The following is a 26398-nucleotide window of genomic DNA, read 5'->3' as shown; positions in this document are numbered from 1 at the left end:
ATCGGGAGCCCATAGAGAAAAAAAACCGGACAAGCGCGAGTTAAACTCGCTTGGAAAGGGTTCCGTACGTCGCGATAAGGAATCTAAGTCTAAAAAAAATTATGTATTTATTAACCATTTTTAAGACTAATAGTTACTATACCTGTATTGTAATAATTATTAATTTATTTTAAGATTTTTATAATGACATTTTGTTGTTTTAAATATATGGTTAGTTCATGGTTAGTTCTGAACTTGTCAAAGGGCCCTTCAGGTCTTCTTGCAGAATAATTTACGTACATTAGATTTTTGAATTTTTAATAATGAATACAAAAAAAGAAAAATTTAACAAGTTAGAGTCTGTTTGGAAAGAGAAGAATAGTGGAATGTATTGAGCCCCATACATACCACGACTCTTCTCTTTTCGCACAGACTCTACAAAGGTTTTTTAAACCTAACCCATATTTGATTATGGTAACTGAAAAAAGTATGTATAGTGCCGGATTGTAGTGGGAAATTACTAAATATGTTATCTATTCTGTTCTATTGTGGTATTTTGCCTTGTAGTGTATTCTTTAATTTGTGGGCTAAAACCGAGCGATAAAGGGTATTGGGACCCGGGTATGTCCTTAAACTACGTCCAAGACCACCGGTGGACGGGCAGCAGCGTCCCTCAAATTCGGTGTACTCGACTGCGATCGCCAACCCGCCTGCCAAGCGTGGCGATTATGGCATACACCCCCCAAAGGGGGAGGCCTATGTTCAGCAGTGGACGTCTTATGGCTGACATGATGATGATGATGATGAAAGGGTATTGTGATATTTCATTATTTGTCTTATCCCGAAAATTTATATTGAAATCTCCCGCTATAATAATCTCTGCGGCACTCAGATTAGTGACGTCGGGCTGCGGCTGCGCCCGCCGTTCAGATCGCCCCGCATGCGCGCCCGCGCTGAGTGCCTGCGGCACCCAGAGTAGTGACGTCGGGCTGCGCCCTCCGTTCAGATCGCCCCGCATGCGCGCCCGCGCTGGGTGCCTGCGGCACCCAGAGTAGTGACGTCGGGCTGCGCCCTCCGTTCAGATCGCCCCGCATGCGCACCCAGAGTAGTGACGTCGGGCTGCGCCCTCCGTTCAGATCGCCCCGCATGCGCGCCCGCGCTGGGTGCCTGCGGCACCCAGAGTAGTGACGTCGGGCTGCGCCCTCCGTTCAGATCGCCCCGCATGCGCACCCAGAGTAGTGACGTCGGGCTGCGCCCTCCGTTCAGATCGCCCCGCATGCGCACCCGCGCTGGCTGCCTCCGGCACCCAGAGTGTTGACGTCGGGCTGCGCCCTCCGTTCAGATCGCCCCGCATGCGCACCCGCGCTGGGTGCCTGCGGCACCCAGAGTAGTGACGTCGGGCTCCGCCCGCCGTTCAGATCGCCCCGCATCCAGATTCCGCGCGATCGAGACGCGCGGCGACTGATTTTGTGACACTGACATTGATATTATGTTAAACATAGTGCCTACATTCTTTTTGCGTTGGTTAGGCGTGGGAACCTCTGTTATTTCAAGATAACAGATATACGTCTGACATAGCAGTTCGGCCTTCTCACTACTTAAACCAATTATTTGTTATATGTTTGAGCACTAACCTCCTGCAGCTCATCATTCGACCTTGCTTGGAGGTGCACCTCTCTCGGATGCTTCAGGCCTTCGGCCCCACGCAAAGCTTGGCCCTCGACCTTTGCACTAGCTGTCCACACCACGTTTCACGTAAACAATTGCGGTTGTGACTTGTGGCCCTGATACAGCCTACCCGCAATTTCTGTTCTTAAGTCCGACTCACGCTTGACTGCAGACTTCTTATAGGTTTTACACTATAACTTGTACACTATAAAGAACTGTTCTCTGTTTGAGCACTAACCTCCCGCAACTCAGCCTTCGGCCGCGCGTTTCAATGAGCCTCTGCGGGACGCTTCGGGCCTTCGGCCCTACTCGTAGCTCGGCCTTCGCAATAGCTGTCCACACCACGTTTCACGTAAACCATAACGGCTGTGTCCCTAAAACAGCCCAACCGCGTTTTTTTTCTTAAGTCCGACTCACGCTTGACTGTAGATTTCTAATAGGTTTTCCTGTCATCTAGAGGTGAAGAACTATTATGAGTATTTTTTTCAAAATTTTTGACCCAGTGGTATCGGTGTTAGAGGGGGGGGGGGGGGGATGGTCATTTTTTGCCTATATTCTTAAATAACTTCTAAATTATTTATTATAAAATTATAAAAAAAATATATTTGAGACCCTTAAAATAAGCCCTTTCATTTAATATGTAACACGATATGGTTTGCAAAACTTTGTTTTTTAATTTTCTTATTTTGCCCCCAAATGTGCCCCCTATATTTAAAATTCATTTGTTTTCATTACATGTCCGTCTTTGGGTCACAGACTTGCATATGTGTACCAAATTTCAACTTAATTGGTCCAGTAGTTTTGGAGAAAATAGGCTGTGACAGACGGACAGACGGACAGACAGACGCACGAGTGATCCTATTAGGGTTCCGTTTTTTCCTTTTGAGGTACGAAACCCTAAAAAGTACGAAGTCTTAAGAGGAAAGGGCGGCCGCTTCTCCATACAAACGTAATAATGTTCATTTTCCTCTCTGGATTTTGACATTATGGAATATATTTTAACATAATTTGATGTATATTAACCATAGCTGTACGTTTGACTTTTTTAGACTTTTTGATTATTGTAAAAATTTGGCGTTTTCATATAAAATTTTAAATGCTCCTAACTTTTATAATTTAAAAATATTTTAGCACCTTTTTAATTTCAAAAATTGTATACATATTTATACAGTTCTTTTAACTTGGAATACGCAACTCACACCCCATATCACGACGTCGCATGCACACACTTACATAATTTTGTTGCTAAAGAAATCACCATGTTGGAATAAATACGCCATTAATTTAATCATCCATTGTCTTCGAGCAACAAGACTTAGCGTGTTATAAATAAATTACAGTTGGCTTATTAAGTATACTTGGGAGCAATGGAAACAGATCAGTTTGCTTTTAGTTTTTAGGGTTCCGTATCCAAAGGGTAAAAACGGGACCCTATTACTAAGACTCCACTGTCCGTCTGTCTGTCTGTCACCAGGCTGTATCTCATGAACCGTGATAGCTAGTTGAAATTTTCACAGATGATGTATTTCTGTTGCCGCTTTAACAACAAATACTAAAAAACCGGTCAAGTGCGAGTCGGACTCGCGTTCCGGGGGTTCCGTACATTACTAAATTTTTAGCAATGTATTTTTTATGTGGAACGTGAATGAAATAAATGTCTTTAAAAAGCCCGTAGGGGTCGGATCAAAAACTAAGTAATTAAGTCCGACTCACGCTTGACTGCACATTTCTAATAGGCTTTCCCATGGTCTAATAAAACATGGTCTTCTATTCCCAGAGTGACACGGGCCTACGTCACAATAACATTGCCACTTTATTTCAACATAACATGTTACATGATGGGTACATTAGGGGTCATCCATTAATTACGTCACACGAATTTCTAGGTTTTTTGACCCCTCCCCCCCCCTTGTCACATTTGGTCACATTTGGCAAACCCCTAGTGTGACGTCACATTTTTTCTACGAAATCGCCAAATCGAATTAAGTAAGTACCTAAGTATTATTAATATTTTATCAAAATATTTTTGACGATATCAATATTAGTAATTTTATAACCCAAAACTGCTTAGGAAAGAAAATTAAAAGAATAAAAACGATTATCGTTTTAAAAACTTGTTATTTAAATGTACAGCGAATAAAATAATTTAAAAAAAACTTCGGTTACTGATGAAGTTAAAGTGACGTCACAAAGTTTGTGTCTCCCCCCTCCCCCATGTCACAATATGTCACATTTTCTTGACCCCCTCCCTCCCCCTAAACGTGTGACGTAATTAATGGATGACCCCTTATACCTATGGTTAATAAGTTAAAATATTTCTTTATAATTTTATAATTTTCATTTATAATGTATTTTATCTTAAATTTTACAATAACACGTTTTTTTTAATTATTCGTTAGCAATATCTTCCGATTCACGAAAGAAATTTCAGACGGTCGGGTAATTCTGTTTACATTACTGGCAACACAGGATAGCGCTGTCACATTTGACAATTCGGATCTAGATAACTTCATGCCCTGACCGTCATCCTTGTCGAACTCGTGTTAATTGTTATTTCCTTCTCGCTCAGTGTCAGCAGTCGCAGTGTTTTCCAAACTTTTCACGTCGTAAGATTGGTAATTAATGTGTAACTGTGAATTAGTTTTTCAAACGTTTGTCTTGTATATATAAATAAAGTTTAATTTAATACATTAGATTTGTTTTATTTTACTATGTTTCTACATGGAGAACTTAAAATTAATGCCGTTGTAATAATTTTCACCGTTGGTTAAAATTCTCCCACATTTTAAAGTTTGAGAACCTGTAAACATCATGATGACGTAGGCCCGTGTCAGTTAGGTCATACGCGAATCTCGGAATAGAGTACCAGGCGGAGTATATTATACCATGGGTTTTCCTGTCATGTATAGGTAAAGAACTATTCTGTGTATTTTTTCAAAATTTTAGACCCAGTAGTTTCGGAGATAAGGGGGGTGATGGGAGGAATGGTCGGACAGACAGACAGACGCACGAGTGATCCGATAAGGGTTCCGTTTTTGCCTTTTGAGGTACGGAACCCTCGGTGGGCGAGTCCGACTCGCACTTGTCCGGTGTAATTCATATTAAGTGATTGTTTCAGTTGCTCTTGACGGCAGGTACTCAAGGTACTTAAATGCTATGATACGGATCTACATCCGAGTTCTATGTGGTTTCTGACTTAGCGTAATATTAATTAGGTAATAACTTTTTTTTAATTAAAAGCTAGTGGTGCCCACGGCTCTGCCTTACGGGATTAGGTACTTATGTGTCAGCTCAGCTCCTCTCCGAAACATGTAAAAATTGTAAAATGTGAAATATAACCAACATTGAAAAGGCTAGGCTAGGGCTGAGATCGAACTAGTGTCTCGTTGGTAGGTAGAGGGTAGAGGTAGGTTGGTTGGTTGATTAGTAAAAGGTAAAGACAGTGTAGAGTGGAAGGTTCAAAAACATTTCAACAAAATCACTTGGTTCCCAAAAAACTTCACAGTAAGATAATAATAATAACTCACGTATTTCGGTCACTCTCTCGGCATGTTTCGGAGAGCTTAGATCTCCATTTTCAAGCACTAGCAGTGCATTCGAGTAGCTCTTATTGCAGTAGTTTCATTTCCAAAGTGAATCTTTACCGAATTTCCATTTCGCATGTTATTCATGGCATCACTTTACTTTTCTAGCCGTGAAGTTGCGATAATAGTTATTTGTACAACAAGAGATCAAAGTTTGATATTTCTTCGAGTGCTTATTTTGAGTCCCGTGCAAGCGAAATATTCTATAATAGATTCACGAGCGTAGCGAGTGAATCTAATTTAGAATCTTGAGCGTAGTAAGGGATTCAAAAGCGCTCGAGATGTAAATAACTTTGATCTCGTGTAGTACACAAAATTTTTCACCCTAAGCAGTGAGAACATACCTAGAGGGACAGAGATAATAGAACCCAAGTATATCGAACTTGTATTAGACCCCGCATGTTGAAATGACATTTGACTATAAAGGTCACTTGAATGTCATTTTGTCTCACTCAGTGAGCAAAATCGCATTTTGCTCACTGAGTGAGACAAAATGACTCAGTGAGCAAAATCGCATTTTGCTCACTGTTTTTAAGAAGCAAAGTACCCTTGTTCGAGCTGCTGAGGTGAAAAATATTTTGACAAACGATTTTTCGGCAAATGATAATTTGAGTAAAATTATTTGCGATATGTAACATGTGAGACTTCGAATAATATTCTTTGCCATACCCATACCCCAAACCCATTACCCATACCCCATACCCACCCACCCAACCCATAACCCATACCCAACCCATTAGGTACCTTATCTTATATTAAATTAATTAAAATCAGGCTTTGGATTCATAAGCAAATGAGGTAATCAGTACTGTAATTAATTTTCCTATGATCCCATTGTTCACATTACAATTATGTATACAGGGCAAGTGTGACACATGGTTTATTTCCAATGATTAGCTCATGTCATGGTGACACGGATATGTTTGGGTAACTTTATTATATTTAGTTTCGGTTAAGGCAGGTTTCCCCCAAAAAAAAAAAACATGTTTCGGCCAAAGGTTCGGTTTCGGCCAAAAAAACCCCTGAAACTTTCGGCCGCGCCGAAACTTACAACATTGTACTTTCAGATTGCGTTTGGCTTATTTCCTTACGCATTTTTGAATTTTTATATGTATTCCGAGCAATGCTCGGTCTCCCAGGTATTTCTTAAAAAAAATAAGCACCGATGCATACAATTGATACACATTATCCTCCCTTCCGTTCGTCAAGTAAGAAGGAGTCAATAATGTTATGCATAACCCAGTTACATAGCTTCTCACGTTGAGTTGTTTACAAAACATTACCAACGTGCTTGTAATTACTTCTTATATATTAACACCAACACTTCTTATCGTCGATATCATGTCAATCCTTTTCAGAGGGGCTTAAAATTATAGTTTTTAAATTTAACTAGCGACCCGCCGGGTTACACAAAACCTTATCAATTATACACCTAAACCTTCCTCAAGAATCACTCTATTGATAGGTGAAAATCCGTTCAGTAGTTTTTGAGTTTATCATCATCATCATTGGCCACAGCATCTTTGCAGATGATAGTTGCAGCGACTAAAGAAGGTATTTTGAGGAGGTAGTCTACAGCCTACATCGGCTGCGATGAACATACAACACACAGATATTACAGATAGACGCGGCGTCGGCGGGGGACTTTGTTTTATACGGTGTAGCGATTTTTACACGTTTCAATCAAGGACAAATGCCATGATAAAATTCACGTGGAAACTAAACTATTTTTGCAAGTGCAGACTTTTAACCGAAACCTAAAAAGGTTAAAGTGGGCTCGACAGAAAAAAATCATGAATACATGTCTACGATTTGCTACAGAGGTAGTGCATAATTGTTTTCCATCGTATCTCGGAAACGTTCGCATTTGTCTTGATTATTCAGTCAATGTCAGTACTTTTTGTACCAAGACTTACTGAAATAGTAAGAACGTTTCCGTGAAAATACGATGGAAAATAATTATGCACTAAATCATACTTTTTAAATTAACTTTAACAGCATAAAATACAATAATGTTTTGTTTTACAAGTTCAAGCCGAATCATCACATGCCTTTTGTATTCACTAACACACTATACCGTATAATTAACACAATGAATATTTATAGTACACAACACACAAAAAAATAAAACTTCTTTAAAAGGAAAACGCGCGGTAAACTTTTTCAAAATGGCCGACGGGTGGCCGCGGCGGTGTCTGGCTATGGACTGGTTACTGTTTATCAGTTGTGTTGTGAGTAAGAATTATAGCTACAGATGAAAAACTCATACATTGTAATTAAATCAGGCACTTAATGAAGTGAAGTTTCGAAAAAGTAAGTATAGCACGCGTGATCGTCCATACAAAAAGAGAAGATGTTTTTTCACTTCTAAATATATTCTATTCTTCATGATTTTTAGGGTTCCGTACCCAAAGGGTAAGAACCTTATTACTAAGACTCCACTGTCCGTCTGTCCATCTATCTGTCACCAGGCTGTATCTCATGAACCGCGATAGCTAGACAGTTGAAATTTTCACAGATGATGTATTTCTGTTGCCACAACAAATACTAAAAACAGAATAAAATAAATATTTAAGTGGGGCTCTCATACAACAAACGTTATTTTTTTGCGTAATGGTACATAACATAACCCTTCGTGCGCGAGTCCGACTCGTACTTGGCCGGATTTTTTAATGAAGGATACTGCAATTGGTTTTGGTATAATTACCAAATTGTTTATTTTCCTTCAGACGCCATTCGGTGTAACTGTACCTATAGCAAAGTGGACACTTATGTGAGGACACCGACTGTACATACGAGTAATAACCATGCTACTTGAAATTATTTAATTATTTTACCTCATGAAATATAATTATATTAATTATCCTCATGCTTACTGTTACGGCGGAGATAAGCTACTTCATTAAAATAATGATGCGTGTCCCTTGTACTTAGAAAAAATATATTTAATAGTACATTACGATACAAGAGGGAAAAGTAGGAAATTGGCAACGAGTGGCGATAAATTGAAACACGACCGAAGGGAGTGTTTTAAATCGACACGAGTTGCGAATTACCTTTTTGCACGGGTATTGTACAACGATTTATTTATTTAATCGTATGGCAAACATATTTTAAAAATAGAAACAAATATGTACAATCAGATGTCTACACTAAGACCATTCAGCCACTTCTACGATGTACAGTAGGTACATATGGCCGTTTAAATTTTCGACATATGCACATACCGTGCTAACACACATGCAGTGCTAATTACCGCACTAGGGCGGTAAATATTAGTATTAACCTTATATTGCAATGTAAATTTAGTCGAATCCGACTTTAAGAAATTCGAGTCAAGAAATAGGTGTCAGAGGATAAAGTTAATATATTCGCACCAATAAAAGTCTGCAGCGGATTTGATAGCCCACGCAGTGTAAGTGTTATGTATACGTCATAATTTCATAGAAGTTTCACGTTTAAAATGACACTTGCACTGCGTGGGCTATCAAAATCGCTGCAGACTTTTATTGGTGCGAATATATTAACTTTATCCTCTGACACCAATGAACTCTAAAGTTATACGACTAATGTCAAAACTGCTAGGATTAATTTTGACAGTTTGACCCTGGGACCTAAGCCGCAATGACGTCAGGCCAAACTCAGAAGGTCGGCTGAAAATGACTGAAACCTTACAAGTGGAGATTTATTATTCGGCCTTTTGTGACACCTTTAGCTTGATAAGTAAGTAGTTAATAATAATCTTGAGGCCGGTGTTGCCCTTGAGCCATCCTAGATGTCGCTTTTTGTGGGGGCCCATCTTGTGAGGGCGAGTCACCGTCTGCCGGAAATAAAATTGCATACCGTTTTATTAGGCAGGCGTCCGGTTTTTTACCCCATAGCTCAATTCTTAGTCCATCGCTTTCACCCAATAGCCTAGTTCATTTTAGATTCCATCAACTCTCAATAGTCCTTACACCCTGGCGGGTGCTGCCTCTGCGTGCGTCCCATGACACGGGCAAGGGCAGCCTCCGCTCGGTGTACCCCTTACATTTCATTAAAGTGTCAAAAGGGCCTCTACGTGTTGGCTTCGGCTCCGCGCACGCCTCCCAAAGGTCCGGAACACCATTGTTCCGTGATGGGAAAGACATCTTGAGGCTAAAATCATGGGTTACTTGGGTCAAAACCTCAAAACGAAGTGGGCAAGATTTTACGTATAGGCTATTTAATTATTGTCTATGTTACTTTTCTAAAATTTAGTTTGTTGGTAAAAACTAGCCAAGTCAAATCCTTTATAATTTCAGGATTTTATACACAGCACAGAACTTGGCACCTATATAGATCTCAATTCTTTTGTCGGCGAGTCAACAACGACACATATTCTTGATATTGAACTTGGCTCTCATTTCACATTCTTTTTTGTTTTTGGTGGTATTATATAAATAAGGTTAGGTGGGGTAAGGGAAACATACTTTATTTTTCTCGGGGTAAGAAAAACCGTATGAGAAAATTCCTTCTACGTAAATATTTTAAAGTTATTTTATTTATGACTTAGCTTTATTTTGGTATTCATTTAATTTAGTTTTTAATATCTTTTAGTATCTCTAACTGTTTATTTTCCCTACAATTCTCCACCTTCTCCCATAGTTCCTCTTACCTCACCTGACCTTATACCAGGCGTGGCTCACTCCGCGATTTCGTCGCCTGGCTTCAGGTAGCTGAAAGTACATCCATTTCACACCAATTTTGGTGGCTAGCTATAAGCCCCGCGTGGCGCTGTCGCCACCTAGCGGCCATATCTGTGCTGATCGTAACAGACGCGTTTTGTTAGAGAGTGAGTCTTCTGTACCTAGTACCAATAAAGACATATGTAACTTCGTATAAGACGAATAAAGTCTAAGGAAAAAACGTGCCTCGGAATTCAAGCAAAAGTCATTCTCGAATAGATGGCGCACACACCTTTAGACTATCCTCGGCTAGATGGCGTGATGACACCGTTTCATATTATCAATTTTAACACATAGATATCAGTGAATGAACATGGATCAAAATGATATAAAAATAATAAAATAATTTATCCATATATTTACATTTTTTGATAACTTTATACGTTTTCATTTTGAGTTTTAGTCGTGTGTCGGTAGATGGCAGTAAATTTACAGTGACTACAAAATTTACAATGACAGGACCCCTCTATACTATCTATTCTTTTTGCTAGTACTAATTATTTATTCTGTGCCTAAACGGGCCTATCTTTACTTTTGAAAAAGCTCCGATATAATCTCACCGCTCGGCGTCCAAGGTGGACACGTCGGCGTCGCAGCTGGATCCGGTGACGGAGACCAGCTTCAAGCCGCGCCAGCTGCTGGACACGGAGCTGGACAAGTCGTCCGGCATGGCCTGCGAGATTACGTCAACTGAAGACGACCGCTTCTCCATACAAAATAGTCGCCATATTCCTCCCTAGATATTTACTTATGGGAAATATTTTTATTACAAGATTTTATTTTTAAACAATTTACTGTAACCTGCTGTAACCGACCTGTGACTGTGGGGTGTGACGACCGGTCTGGCCTAGTTAGTGACCCTGCCTGTGAAGCCGATGGTCCTGGGTTCGAATCCCAGTATTAAGGGCACTTATTTGTGTGATGACACAGATATTTGTTCCTGAGTGATGGTTGTTTTCTATGTATTTATATATTATATATATCGTTGTCCGAGTACCCACAACACAAGCCTTCTTGAGCTTACTGTGGGACTTAGATTGGCTAAGTGTAAGAATGTGCTATAATATTTATTTATTTATTTATTTATTTATTATTATTTATTTACTGTAAGCCTTTGTACATTTATTTATTAAAACAGAAATTAAACAAATGATTATAAGTCTAAACCTAAATTAGCCCGAGGCTTTGTTCCCAGGACACTGGCCGCGTTCCCTCTCTGCACAGTGAGGCTGAGTTTTTGTACAAAAAATGCGCCACCTCGTAGGTCGCCAGACACCCAGACTAGTTTGGTAGAAATGTCTTTTACTAGTTTTGTTGTAAGTATATTAACCTATTGTACAAGTTAGGTGTGAAAAACAAATTACGTACAAATTTTAAAAGCTCCTAGAGTTCTAGACCAAGCTAAGTTAACAGCGATTTTGGTAGTTCAGACAGTGCGACGTCGTAATTTAATAGACTTGGAACGTCACATATCTTTACTATTTCATATATAGTGAATCTCTAATTCATTTCCCGAATCGCGCCGTTTGACGTTTAAAATAACACTTCACGGTCTGGGCTGGGCTATCAAAATCCCTGCCTAAATTGGTCTAACTTTAACTTTTATACGGCTGTTAATATAAATCAAGATATTCAAAATGCTGAAAAATGTTTTCAATAATAAGGATGACTCACCTTAGACCGGGCCGGAGTTTTCGGCGCTTACTTTTCTATGACATGACAGGCGATCACGTAATTCTTTCCATAGAAAACGATGCGCCGGAAGCTCCGGCCCGGACACGGCCCGGTCTAACGTGGTCATCCTTTTGATAATGTTAATAACCAGAGAGGAAAATGGGTACTACATTTGTATGGAGAGGCGGTCTCGTGGTTCCTCTTTCCTCTTAATGCTGGTCTTCCGTTCAAGAACACATTCACACCACAAAAAGATTCTGAGATTCTGTAACATTAATGCACTAACCTTCACTGATTATTGATTAACACGATCCTTTAATCACAATAACGATATTATTCGTACAGACATACTACACTTAACATACTGGACACACTTAATGATAAAACATGTCGTTATTGACATACCGTGTACCCTCTTATAATGACGACGAGGAATGCCTGAAAGGTCTACCTTAATTTAATTAAGATATTTATAAAACGTATAAGTATAGGTAGACATATACTACATACAATGTCCAGAATCGTACAATCAAAATTGACCAACTTGGTTAATAAGCTTATGCTTTTACCAGTTTTACACATAAAATGTTTTTTAAATGCGAAATAATAAAACCACTTTATTAGTTTTTATTAAAGCGCCATCTTGTAGATTCAGTGTGAACTAAAACATCTCATTAGAAATATGTACGGTGTTATTTCTGCTATTCACCGCTAGATAGCTTGATGCGCCGTTAATTTACATCGCCAACGCCATCTTGTCACGTTTCATACGAGAACTGTGTAGACGTTAGGATCATGTTAGGATGGTACAAATTCCACTCTCTCATAGAAACATGTGAGACGCAAGGTATACACACTGGACAAAAAAAATTGGCCAGGTGGAATGCCACCTTTAGATGCGCTATTCATCGGTAGATGGCAATGTTTTCAAAAAGTTTAGGTTACGAGTCGTAGAGCGTGATGTTTCTATTAAAGGCTAGATGGCGCTTATCACAAACCTACGGAGAAGGAGGATTAAATTTTCCAGCTACTGTTGGTTTCATTTCAGTAGCCTTCGATCTTTTGTTTTCGATGTACGAGAATACGTACATCGATTTCAATACAGTTTTCGTATGTGAAATCAAACAAAAACATGCCTTAAAATTATTACATAAGTGAAATAAGTAGGAAAGTCGTGTCTTTAAGTTGTTGTTATTGTAAAATCGAGGAGTTCTTGTTAAAGATTGTTAGAGTTATTGATTTGAAGAGTTGTTTGTGGTTTTACGTTTATTTCGTTTGTTAATGTTTATTTTGTGAATGAATAACAACTTATGAACAGTTTCTGTGATTTGTTCTAATTTGTTATTGGCTCGCGTTAAAGGTAGGTAATATTTAGCTTAGTGTAACAATTTTATTATTTAATTAATTGGCAAATATGTGTACTGTCACTGTTAGGTTATTACTTAAATTAAAAAGCAATTTAAAATATTTTTCTAATTTAATGAATGAATCTAGTGATACCTATTTAAAAAGGGAAAAATTCCCAATCATTTAGTTTTTATTTTATTAATTTAACTTTACGTAATCAAGTTTTGAAGCAAATCGTTTGTGAAAAGTAAGTATCCTACCTACCTACTTAGCAAGGTATTCGGAAGTCAGAAGTGTATCAGCCAAGTCTTGCAGGTTTTCCGCTGAAAATTTTCTAATAGGTAAGTAGGTGTCAACCACGCGGGGCTAATCATTATTTTGGTAGGTTCGTACCTACGATAAGATTGGAGAATAAATATTTTAATAGGTACCCTTAGTACCCTCGTAACTGTGAATACTTTATAAATTTTACAGTGGTAGTACATATACCTACATGTCCCCCTGCACCTTATATAGCAGTGTATTATAATATGTAAAATTTTCTACGATCGTGAAACTTGAGTAGGTATTTCTCAGTGTTTTAATTAAGGCCAGAGTTACAAACAGGCTCAGCATATAATATAGGTAAAAGTACAGTCACCTGCAATTATGTTACACAAGGAATGCCGCAAAAATATCTGACACGATCGTATTTGTAGTCATAAGAGCGTGTCACATATTTTTACTTTACGGGATCACTCTTATAAAATTGCATTTTTAAATATAGATTATTAAACTAATTAGGCACTTATGTAACTAAAGGCACTACCTACAAGTAGGTATACACAAAAAATAGACGAATAAAATAGAGTTGTAGAAATACATTTCATCAAGCGCATCCATTTGCGCTTACGTTAAGCCAATAAAGTAGTACCTAGGTAGTTATGTAGACAGATGTGCTTGATAGGCGGTAATCGGATTCTGTTGAAATTTAATTCATAAACCTACATCTACTACCTAATAGCCTAATTTACAATCGTACATGATCGTACCTAACTATAGCGACGTTTGTTACTTCGTTGCCATGGCAACCTACGATCATAGCAAAATCTAAATTTTCTTTTATATACAACAGTATGCAAGGATTTCAATACTTTATACCCAGCATCATATGTCATATTATATTTAATTGAGTTAGACCAAAGACATATGTAACTTTGTATTCTTTTTGGTAGACCTAGAACAGTCTGCAAAAATTTTGATAGCACACGCAGTGCAAGTATTTTTTTAAACGTCAAACTTCTATGTATGAAATTATGACGTATTAGATAACACCTGCACTGCGTGTGCGTGCTATCAAAATCGATGCAGACTTGTCTTGGTCTAACTCTATTTATGTTTCTAAGTGCGTGCATGAGCATTGTTAAGCTTACTGTGGGACTGCATGTATCGATTAGAAAGATATTTTATTAATATTAAATTAGAAATTAGTACCTAATAGTTTCTGAACCATTATTACACAACAAACTCGAAAAAGTGACAGTTAAGCGTAGAAATATGTATTTTTTCCCCAGCTTTATTATTTACCTAGATATATTTTATACTTTAGTAATAGTTTTATAGTAATAGTTGTATTTTCTTTCCAGCCTAAACCCTTCATGATGCCCTAAGAGTTGACGAAACCTGTCAAACACCAACGAAATCATGAAGACTCGTTTGACAGCAGTCACGTATCTTGGCTTCACCGCCACGGACCGCCGCCTGTCAACTGTCATGCTCCCGTGGCTGTTGAAGGAAATTAGGACTTGTGGCACTAACGATAAGGTCAGTTCTTCACTTCTATCGTTGTACGATCAATAGGGAATATTACGCAAAACTCTGCGTAGGGGGCGCCACTACCACTATCCATCACAATCTGGGGGTCTACCGTGAAAAAAGAAAATCGAAATTTCGTTATCTAACCTCTGTATCACTCTTGCATATTGGAGCGATAAAGAAGCAGATAACTAAATTTCGATTTTCGGTCGGCCCTTGTTAACAAACCGCCTTGTTGCATCAATGTCATATTTTATTGTCTGTGAAAACTTGTCAAAAAACAGTTTAAGGCACAGTATGTATAAGTTACTCTATGGTTTACTAGCTAGCTTAGTGTTATTACGATCAATTACCATGTACTACCTGCAATAATATGTTACACAACGAAGGCCGCAAAAATATCTGACAAGATCTTATTTATAGAGCCATAAGGGCGTGTCACATATTTTGTCTGCTGCCTGCTGCCTTCGAATAGTAACATATTCTTGCATGTGACTGTACATTTCTCCATGTGCAGACTATTACCCCTCCCCTTGTTCATAAACGCGCTACAAATCTCAATTAGCTAATAATCGTTTGTCTTTATCTGTCATTTTGACTTATCAGCTTATCACTGATTTAAACTTTCACGATTATTAAACATTATCAAACTACACAACGGGACTTAATCGCGTATTTAAGTTTTAAGATTTACCTCCGACGTTTCGAGGACGGCGTTGTCCCCGTGGTCTCGGAGAAGACTCAAAACTATCTAATCTATCTAAGAATCTTAAAACTTAAATACGCGATAAGTCCCGTTGTGTAGTTTGATAATTTTGACTTATGTATTTGAAAGAAAGGGATAAAACATAATTTAACTAAATCAGGCCCGAAAAGTTTTATGAATACGGGGGTTAGCGTATGCGTAACTATTTCCATCTCTAATCCCCCTTATCTCGAAAACTGGCGAGGGTAGGGGTAGGACTCACATTAATGAGAAGCATGTTCATGAGTAAAGCAGTTGGTTTGAATTTGTAAAAACTAGTGCCCTTATATTCATACACCTGCTTATTCTTCAACCCCCTATCTTTTTTAGAATCGTCACTCAGAAAACGCTAAGAAGCTAAAACTTAAAAAAAAAAAACGTTTATTCAGCAAATAAACCACAAGGGCACTTTTACACGACATTTTATTTACATGCAAGCAAAAATAATAACAATAGATCAACAATTTTATAAAATACAACTAACTACAACTACCAATTCAAGCTAACGTATTACAATTACTTAGAGAAGAATATACAAACTTGGCTTGCTCTCTTGCGTGCACGATTCATTTTCCTACTAAAAATGTTAAACAAAAACTTGTTTTTTTTTCAAGGTAGCGACACGAATACAAACACTTAGTAGTTTTATGACACTGTATAGAAAAAAAAACGTTGTTTAAATATACGGAAGACTTGGGCTATCGTCTGAAGATATTTGTGACTGTATTATAGTTATTTACGATACAAGTGCGGAAAAGAGGAAATTCGAAACGAGTGGCGATAAATTAAAACACGACCGAAGGGAGTGTTTTAAATCGACACGAGTTGCGAATTACCTATTCGCACGTGTATCGTACAACGTTTTACAGTACATATGGCCCTTTAAACTTTTGACATCGCACGAAAAGTGCTATTTTACGCACTAGAGCGGGTAAATAGGACCATATGTACTATAAAGTATATTACGGTCTATTGTGGCTAATTCCGTCATAGGGTCTATTCCGTCTACTAGCGTTTTTCTCGAACAACGAACAAAATTGATAATTTCATCGACAAAGCAGAGATTGCTTTTAGTTTCAGCTATCAAAAGCAGAATGGTTTATTTCCTACGATTGAAAATCAAAGAAATATACGCTCGTGGACGGAATAAACCCTATTACGGAATTATCCAGATTGAATGTATTTTTTTTTATTATAGCTCAGCATAACTATAGAAGATGGCTGCCTTAAGGCTTACAACGAGAACTTTGAGCCAGTCATCGTTCACAGACTGGTGGATATCATCAGGTACTAGTTTATACTTACCTAATTGTTTCGCCTTTATTATCGAAGTTAGTTGGTATATGAATTAATTAATAAAATTTACAATAGAACATTAATAATATTAAATTATGATCATAAGTCTAAACCTAAATTAGCCTGAGGCATTGTTCCCAGGACACTGGTCGCGTTCCCTCTCTGCACAGTGAGCCTGAGTTTTTGTGCAAAAAATACGCCAACTCGTAGGTCGCCAGACACCCAGAGTAGTTTTAGTGGAAATTTCTTTTATTAGTTTTTACGGGTCCGTACCTCAAAAGGAAAAAACGGAACCCTTATAGGATCACTCGTGCGTCTGTCTGTCCGTCCGTCTGTCACAGCCTATTTGCTCCGAAACTACTGGACCAATTAAGTTGAAATTTGGTACACATATATAAATCTATGACCCAAAGACGGACATGTCACGTCAACAAATTAATTTTAAATATAGGGACTACTTTTGGGGGGTAAATGAGAAAATTAAAAAACAAAGTTTTGCAAACTATATCGTGTTACATATCAAACGAAAGGGCTCATTGTGAGAATCTCAAATATATTTTTTTTATATATTTAGAATAAAAAGTTTAGAAGTTATTCAAGAAAATAGATAAAAAATGACAATCCCCCCCTCTATCTCCGAAACTACTGGGACTACAATTTTGAAAAAAATACACAAAATAGTTCTTTACCTAAAGATGACAGGAAAACCTATTAGAAATCCAGAGTCAAGCGTGAGTCGGCTTTAAGACAAAAATGCGGTTAGTCTTTTTTAGGGACACGGCCGCAATGGTTTAAGTGAAACGCGGTGTATACAGCTATTGCGAAGGTCCTAGGCCGCTAGCCGAATAAGACCGAAGTCCCGAAGCGTCCCGATGAGGCGTGCCTTTATTAGGTTCAAGCGTGAGTCGGACTGAAAACAAAAAATGCGACTAGGCTGTATCTGGCACACAGCTGCAATGGTACTTTTAGAGTTGTTGCGGTTCTTGAGATATTTTGATTTTTTGTTCCGGCTCCATAGATTTTTTTTGGAAATATAATCATAACTCTACTATTTTCAACTCAAATCGCCTGAAACTTATAACTTAGCATAAACACACTGGGCAAAACCCATTTCAATCAAAATAATCTTAAAATGTTGACTTTGGTTTTTGTGCTTTTTCCATAGAAACAATTAATGATTTAAAAAAAAAAACGCACCCGTGACGGGGATAGGATGCCAAAAAATTACAAATAATTCGTAGTATAAAATTACAAATAATTTTGCGGTAGGTAATAATGATTTCTTGTTCCTGCTCCATGCATTTTTTTTTGCAAAAAGTCGTAACTCGACAATTTTCATTCCTAATCGTCTATAATTAATAGGTTACCAATAACAATGCTAGCCAAAATCTATTTCAATCAAAAAAACATAAAAATAACAACTTCGGTTTCTATGTCAATGAGAGCCGAATTCAGCCCACAGTGGGACGCTCCGAACTTTCAGCTCTACGCGGAGCTCGGCCTTCAGTCTTCGTCTTCGCATTTGGACACTTGTACTATTGTTCGGCATGTAATCTTCCTATCCAAGCTACTTTACATAGTTGCAGAGATATAAGCCACCGCGCCGTAACACTTCATGTTACATCTGGTCTTTGATCTGACCCATTCGGGTTTTTCAAGACGTTTCACTCACGTTACGTTTCACGTACAAAAAAAATTGTTAAAAATTGAGTGATGTACGGAACCCTTGAAACGCGAGTCCGACTCGCACTTGACCAGTTTTTTGGTGTCTGACGACCAAGGACCGAAAGTTTCAATCGCAATTGCCGCAAACACATAATTCGTTTTCAAAAATGCATATTTGCATACGAATTAATATATACTATGTACCAACTAACCTCAGACTTCAACTCGTCCTTTGACGTAGGCCTCCTCCATAGCTTTCCATTTGTTTCTTTCTTTTGCTGTTTGCATCCATTTACCTCCTCCTATTCTTGTTAATATATACTTAACGATTACTTTATACATACATCAATTTGCATATATAGTAGGTACATTAATATAGTTATTTTTTAGTTATTACATACTTACTATGTTTTTTTTGTATATTAATTAGTACCTTCCTATGTCATTTTTATTTAGTGATCGCGTTATCGTTCAAAATTTTAAATATTATAATACCTACTACAAAGTTGTCTGGAAGAGATAGCCCATATTTATACTAAAAAAAACCGCCAGGTACTTACTTGCTTAATAATATTTTTTGCCATTAAATAAGCACCGGAATTTTCCGTTCAGGCACCTTTTATTTTAGTTTAAATAAAAGACTTGGCTATATTTTACTGTACTTAAAACTTTGGCAGGGCGAGCCAAGTACCAGGCAGACCTGATGAGCTGTTCTACCTACTCCTCAATGAGAAGGAGGCACTGCTGCACTGCTACCTCTTCAAAGCGAACAGTGTCCAAGAGGTAAGTCTTACCATCATGGCAAGCCAGATCCAAGTCCTGAGGATTCCTCAGGAAATTGTTCTATACTCAGACACTATACTTGAATTCACGGCCTCTGGAACCATCCTGAGGCCGTGAGTTCAAGATTTTATGCTTCAAGTCTCACCCAAGATAGTATTTTTTCCACGTTTCTGCTTGTTAAAAATTAAAATTAGTACCGGTAGCACATTGTAACTGGTGAATTTCCAATATGACTTGGAACTCCGGTGGCCGCTTAAGAAGTGTAACATTCTTACGGTAGATGTCGCTAGGGTCCCCTTTGACTTTGGTGGAAAGATTTGCTGGCTAGGGATGACACGTACTTTTTCAGTAGAGGCGCGAAATTCATTTTTTCCATGGAAAGTCAACTCTTTGCGCCTACATTTTTTTAATTTGTCGCCTTTTTATACTGACGAGGTGGGTGTGCCAGAGTATATATTTGTAGGTACTCTGCAATGAGGAAGACTGCATTGCTACCTTTTCAAAGAAGACAGGCAATGTCCCAGGCCTGAGAATTCTTCGGTAGGTATAAGGAAAAACCGGCATATATTTACATTTTGTTTAATTTAATATTCGAGAAGGTGGTGTGAGACGATGTGTTTTTCGTAAAAACCAGTATCTGCGCTAATTTCGCTAATTCTTGGGATATGTTTTAGGTAAGGTTTAGTACAAACCATAGGAAACAACTCCATCTAAAGTTATTTTATATACAGCAATATATTTTCAGTAGAGGGGCCCACTGATTACCAGTTCGCCGGACGATATCAGCCTGTCAGTTAACACATTCATTGCCACCCAGCCAAACAAGACATCCGCGCCAGGCCATAACAATTTCGTCATATAAAGCAGTAGTACCACGAGCCCGACTATCGGGTCGTCCGGCCTGAGAACGAAATCATAAACTACCCGATAGTCGGGTTTTCGGCACTGAATGTGTTAAACGCAAAATTTGACAGCTCCGAACAACTGACAGGCTGATATCGTCCGGCGGACTGGTAATCTGTGGGCCCCTTAACACGCGGCTAACACTCCTTATTAATCATCTCTGCATTTACCTATATATACTCTGTACCTTTAGGTATTTAAATAAAAGTAAAGTAAGTAAGTAAGTAATAAGCAAATCTACCCTCAAATGGCTCATTAAGCCAGTTGAGGGTAGATGAAAACATTACACGATCAAATGATGTAGGTTAGAGTCAGGTCGTTCAGTGACTGATCCAGGCGGTTTTGTAATTGTTCGGTTAACCAATAAAATGTTATAACTACCCGAAAATGTACAAACTGTTTGTTTACTTTTATTTAAATACCTAAAGATACACACTAATGAAATAGCCATCGTTTTCGACGTAAGTAGGTTCTGTTCTGATGATATGCATAACTAATTAGGTCGAGAGACTTGGCCTCTTTTTTGGCGACACAATTTTGTGAAAATTTCCAATTACCCGAGAGCTCGTGGCAAGATTGGGCATGTATTTTGTACAGGGTAGGTATATTTTTCAAGGTATAGCGCATGTGATCAAACTCAGCTGTGTGGAATTTATTTTGTGCAGAATCGCGAATAGGAAGAAACAATAATGGCGTAAACCTCGTATAATCCCTAATTTCGTTAAAACGGAGATATAAAGGTAATATAGATAATATAACGGTAAAAAGGTAGGTATAAAGGTAAAAAACCGTGAACCGTGTCAATAGTATTATTATTTCAATATTTGCAAAAAAAATATTTTTTTAAATTAAAATATCTGATCTAGATTACTAGAAAAATATTTACTTCAGACCCAATTGTCTATGACTTAACTTATACCTATCCGACAAGAAATTGTAGAAAATTGTTGAGGGCGCTACTTCTTACGTAATAACTGTCACATTTTTGACGTAAAATCCATGATTCCATGGTGATAATTTAGTATGGACATTTTTTAGGTCCATTTTATTTAATTTCTACTATTTTATGTCGCACTATACCTACTTATCTATTCCACATAATTAAAAACAAAATTGAAAAGAGAAGTATGTTTTGTATATGTTATTTTGTTCATTAATTTTGTATACATTGTTACATTTTGTTATCACTCAAGTTATGCATTTGAGTTGTTTGTAGATGATCTATCACCGTGTGCGTCACACCATATGTTTAATTGATCACCGATTTTATCATAGACCACAGATTAGATGAAACAGCGCTTTCTCTGTAGTAAGATATATTAAGGATGACTCCAGCGAAACCGGGCCGGGGACGGAGCTTCCGGCGCTTCGTTTCCCATGGAAAGCACCACGTGATCACCGATCAGCCGTCATAGAAAATGACATGTCGGACGCCTTTCGGCCCGAGCACGGCCCGGTCTAGCGTGAGTCATACTTTAGGTACACTACGCTACGCGTTCTCTGTGGCATAATCTATCGTGAAGTTATAATATGAAGTTAGGTAGTTACCAAATTTACGCACATCTGAGTCTCAACGGTGCAGTTTATTTTTGTCCAGTAGTGTCACTAACCCGCAGTGCATACCCATTGTATGCAAGTTTATTCACCTAATATATTGCACTTTTGAATATGTTTTGAATTTGAAATTGGGTAAATACAGTCTTGATCGTTCCAAGAAAAACAAATAAAGAATATTTTAAAAATACTTTGGGAATTAATTTTACCTTTATGATTTTACCCTTATCGAAGATGAGTTACAGAGTGTAAATAATTAGTACAGGTAAGTATACTTAATAAGTATTAAGTATTTTACGGTGCAGACCGTTGAAATATACTTATGTAGAGTGATGAAGACTAAGGATAAATACCTAGTTTATTCGATACAAAAATATTGAACATTATAAATAAGGAAACTTGGCTGACAAAATTATAAGTACCTAGTTGCATTGCATTGTGTCAATTTGCAAAGTTTCACAAAAATTTGACGTTTATCAGGCGTTTCCTCATTTTGTCGCTTGTTTAGTCGGTCGGTCGGTCGGTCTTCAAGCACAGGGTTAGCTTGGTCCGACTCTATTTGGGCGTCCGCTCACTGCCAGCGGGTGAGAGGGTTGACGAAAAGTAGTATGAGCACCGCTAGAATAAGCTATGCCAGTTTGGATGATTCACTTAGGCGTGTTTACACGGTGTGATTAACGAACGAAATTAACCCGTGGAGCGCCCTAGTATCACACGTGTGATACTAACTCAATTTGGGTCGTAGCGACTCAGTATCAGACGTGTGTTACTACAGAGCAATATGGGTCAAAATTGTTGTTGTTGCATGATTGGGCGTTCGACGGATTAAATGTTGCATACCTACTGTTGGTAGTACGCGTTGGTAGTCGGTAGTGGTTCGTACGCTGTACGAGATTTTTACGGCTTAGACCGTAAAATATTAATTTTGAGGATATCTGGTGATGGACACCCATGGGCGACGGTATTTGCTTACCATTGAGCGATTGGTCTGCGCGTTTGCCTCCTATATAAAAAAAAACTTAATAAATTTGCAGAAACTTGCAATACGTTGGCGCAGTGAAGTGCACGGTGGAGTGGAGCTCTAAACTTTTTTTTAACTTAATCGTTTTTTTTTATTAAATTAAAAGATAAATTGTACAACTTAAAATTGAATTACAATTAAAACTTTTACAATTAATCATTAATTAAAATTCAATTGAATAACAATTTGAACTACACTTGTAGCATTTTTATATTTTACAAATAATAATAATAATAAAATTCGTTCTACATGACATAAAATCACTCCAAACGGCCTTTATGTGTTGGATCTATATCCCCATCCCCACGCACGCCTTACAAATGACCGGTCTCGAAAGATTTTAAAACGGAGATACAAATAATTATATTTATTTCATGAACAAACTTATACAAATGGAATTCTTAAAAATAAATCAGAAGCTCTGTTTCCTAAGTAGGTTAACCTGTATAGAGGGTGATTGTGCTAGTTTTCGTCCGGCTCTAGTTTTCGTCCACTTGACGAAATTTGAATATAAACCTTCACTGCTGCACAATTTGGACTTATTGCAATCCTTAATATCTAAACAATTTATCTTTCTACATAAAGATTATATTTGGCAAGTAGCAAATTAAAAATGAAATGTATTCTGCTAATCCGTCAAGTGGGCGGAAACCGACACTGGACGGTAAACTGACGCAATTACCCTATATTATTTGATAGATAATGACTGTCAGATAGCTAATGTGTCCCATAACTTTCCGCTGGCTGCTCGACAAAAAAAACTCCTGAAAAATCTACTACCTATAATACGCATGAAAGAAAATGTTTAAAACAAACGCAAACTACTAAAATAAAATGAACTAGGTACTAAATCATTGACCTATCTCAACATGATCAGTCTGCACATCAACGATCAAAATAATAATTCCACGCTTATTAATAGACATTGACATTCAAAAACCTGTACTATAATTATAAATATTGATTATGCAGTGTCGATCTACAATATCAAATCCTTGGCTTTAAATAGTGTTCGGTATGACTTTGATTAGTGCAAAATGACCAGCGTTACTGGTGATACATTATATTATTTTGCTAGTAAATAAAATCAAAATCGAAATTTTAATTAACCTTCCTAAAAAGTGACAGTTATTTCTTGAAAATAGTGAAATCAAGTGAAATAAAAAATAAACTGTAGCGCTATTTTGAAAGTCCGCTGCAAATAAAAAAAAGTTTAAAAAAACTTCGTAAAATCCCCTGTTTAATTTTAGTAACAAACAACTCATAATTGTTAAACTCTTGTTACAGTTTCAACATTTTCCAAACAAAAATAACAACATACTTACAACAGTGAGTGTAAATTAATTTAATAAGTGATTAATTGACTGAGAAACAGTGCCAAGACGCCATGTTGAATTCAGTGTGTTATCCGCTAGGGCACCAGACGGCCGTGTTTCGAACGGCCTCGCAAATTTCAAATTTAGAATTCTGGCTCGGAGTCGTCCTAATACTGGCGGCTTGTGAAATGGACTTAATATATTTCCACTTATGGAACAGTTTCAGTATGTTTTTTTAGTGTGACTATACGCGTATTAAATTTACATATTTTCGTATTTATAAAATACATAAGCTGTGTACGAAGTTGTTTTTGTTATCAAATGTGTTAGTTTTAAGAGTTTTGAGCGAATCAAATCGTTTTTATTGTGAATGTAGTAGTGATGGTGTGAAGGATTAATAGTACAATTTTACCGCGTAAGTATTTTCCTTTTCAGCAAGCATTAAATTATTTTTAATCGTCACAAAATAGGTAACCTTTTTACGAAAATCTCGAAACTGAAAAATCAACTATCACTTATTTTTAATTCGATCTACCTATTTGGTAGGTAATTTGCGTATTTTTTTTTATTTCGCGCCAAAACGCACGCTCTGTTGTGTTGACGTAGAACGAAACGCGCCAAGATTTGTATTTTAGGTTCATAGTTTAACTGCCAAAACAATGTATTTAAACATAATTTGTATAGACAGTGTGGTCGTATTGTTTTCAACCGAAGGTCAAACTTATTTTATTTTATTGCGTAAATATGGGTGTCGTTACCAAATATAACTCTGACGTATGAACGTACTTATAAAATAAATATTATAAGACAATTTTACACAAATTGACCTAGTCTCACAGTAGGCTCAATAAGGCTTGTGTTATTGATATTTATTTATTTATTGAAATAAAATATTACAGTTATGGGTACTAGACGACGATATTAATAACGTACAACTATATATAAATACTTGTACACATACATAAGATCCATAACTCAGGAACAAATATTATTCTTTGTAGGCTCTGTCACTACCAAGCATCACTCACTTATGACATGACAAATGCGATTTGTTATTATATTGTTCACTCACTAAGTAACTACTGCACTACACTTAGTTAATAGGCAGTTGCTTCCCCATCACGTTGTCCTTAGGGAACAAAACCACGCTATCAAACTGCGCGTTATTTTCGACGCACCATCGAAACAACGCCCGGGAAGTCTTCAAATGACATTCAGTGTGTCGATGTCGGACGTGTTGTAGGGTCATTGTGCTGGTTTTCGTCTAATTACAGGAGCTGCCAACTTGTTAATGCGAAAAAAAATTTTAATATACCCATATTTTACACTTTATTCTTTAACGGTCTAGATTAAAAAAATACACGATTCAAGCCCCATCGCCTCTTTCGAGACAAAACAAAATTATGCTATAGGTTGGTCATATTAATATAATATCTAAGCATACCGTATAAAGGGTTAAACACAATTACATTTATAAGGGTCGGTCTATATTGACAGATAAATAACAATCCGATATTGTTCATTTATACGGCTTATGAAAAGTAAACAAATAAATCATAATTGGCTATGTTCTCCAATACGGACATTGAACATCAAAATGATTTACAAGTTACGTCATAATTGTTTTGTTGTTGTTTTCAAAATCACAGTTTCGTGACCTTTATACCTATTAACAGACAAGTTTTTCCGGTTGAACTTCAAAATGGCGTCTGAGATTTTTATTAAATTAAAGTATTATTTATTTTGAAAAATCGTAGTGCTCTTTTAGATCAGTCTACGGTTGCCAAAAATTTAATTAGCAAATTTGAGACCTTTCTCTCGTAACTTCATCGGTTTGAAAATTAAACCTGATTTTTTGACTTTCGCTTGATAGAAAAAATTCACGAACATAGGTCTAAAATGCACCTTAAACCTTATAAATGCGCAATTTTATTTTTTAGCGAACTCATAGATTACTTTTTTTTTTAAGTTCTAACAAAACCTTGAAGGCGACATATTTAGACGCAACCCGAGCTAACTCTGCTCAGACTTCGTAGTGAACTAGTAACGGAGTGTGTTAGTGACACTATAAATGTCAAGTTCCTAAGAATATATTACGGTGATAGTGGCACACACTATGACACTTAAAACTCTGTGCAAAGTTAGATTAGACGGACTCTATGAGTTTTTATATTTGAGACACATATTATTTAAAGGATCAAATTTTAAAATTTAACTTAATCCAAAAAACAAATGACTATTTCTTATTCTGAATAACAGCTGGTCTTATTTAAATTCGTTTGTACGTATTTACGGTATAAAACCGTGAGTGTAAAGTGTATGTATGTAGAAATGTATCCTACAATCTTATGGCCTTGCAAAGT

The 26398-nt window shown here is 37.3% G+C and overlaps 3 protein-coding genes across 4 annotated transcripts in view; 1 reads left to right on the top strand and 2 right to left on the bottom strand.

The window, feature by feature from the left end:
* LOC134803710 (P protein-like) overlaps positions 1 to 11945 on the bottom strand; it is a 44321-nt gene extending 32376 nt beyond the window's left edge. The window contains exons 1-2 of one of the 2 annotated variants that reach the window (XM_063776515.1): positions 11898 to 11945; positions 10498 to 10610 (exon numbers count right to left, since the gene is read on the bottom strand). In XM_063776515.1, the coding sequence (XP_063632585.1) occupies positions 10498 to 10607 (110 nt within the window). In that variant the 5' untranslated portion in view covers positions 10608 to 10610; positions 11898 to 11945. The remainder of the gene's footprint in view (positions 1 to 10497; positions 10611 to 11897) is intronic. The other variant, XM_063776514.1, reaches the window with a different exon arrangement.
* Positions 11826 to 26398, bottom strand: part of LOC134803752 (acidic fibroblast growth factor intracellular-binding protein) — a 104367-nt gene continuing 89794 nt past the window's right edge. The window contains exon 12 of the mRNA XM_063776588.1: positions 11826 to 11835. Coding sequence (XP_063632658.1) covers positions 11834 to 11835 — 2 coding nt within the window. The 3' untranslated portion in view covers positions 11826 to 11833. The remainder of the gene's footprint in view (positions 11836 to 26398) is intronic.
* The window catches only part of LOC134803793 (TBC1 domain family member 4-like), an 87328-nt gene continuing 75539 nt past the window's right edge, over positions 14610 to 26398 (top strand). Inside the window, exons 1-3 of the mRNA XM_063776628.1 lie at positions 14610 to 14761; positions 16696 to 16784; positions 19136 to 19241. Of these exons, the coding sequence (XP_063632698.1) occupies positions 14642 to 14761; positions 16696 to 16784; positions 19136 to 19241 (315 nt within the window). The 5' untranslated portion in view covers positions 14610 to 14641. The remainder of the gene's footprint in view (positions 14762 to 16695; positions 16785 to 19135; positions 19242 to 26398) is intronic.

The sequence above is a fragment of the Cydia splendana genome, chromosome 27, assembly GCF_910591565.1.
Source record: "Cydia splendana chromosome 27, ilCydSple1.2, whole genome shotgun sequence".
Taxonomy (NCBI): domain Eukaryota; kingdom Metazoa; phylum Arthropoda; class Insecta; order Lepidoptera; family Tortricidae; genus Cydia; species Cydia splendana.
This window is presented reverse-complemented; position numbering and strand designations above follow the sequence as displayed.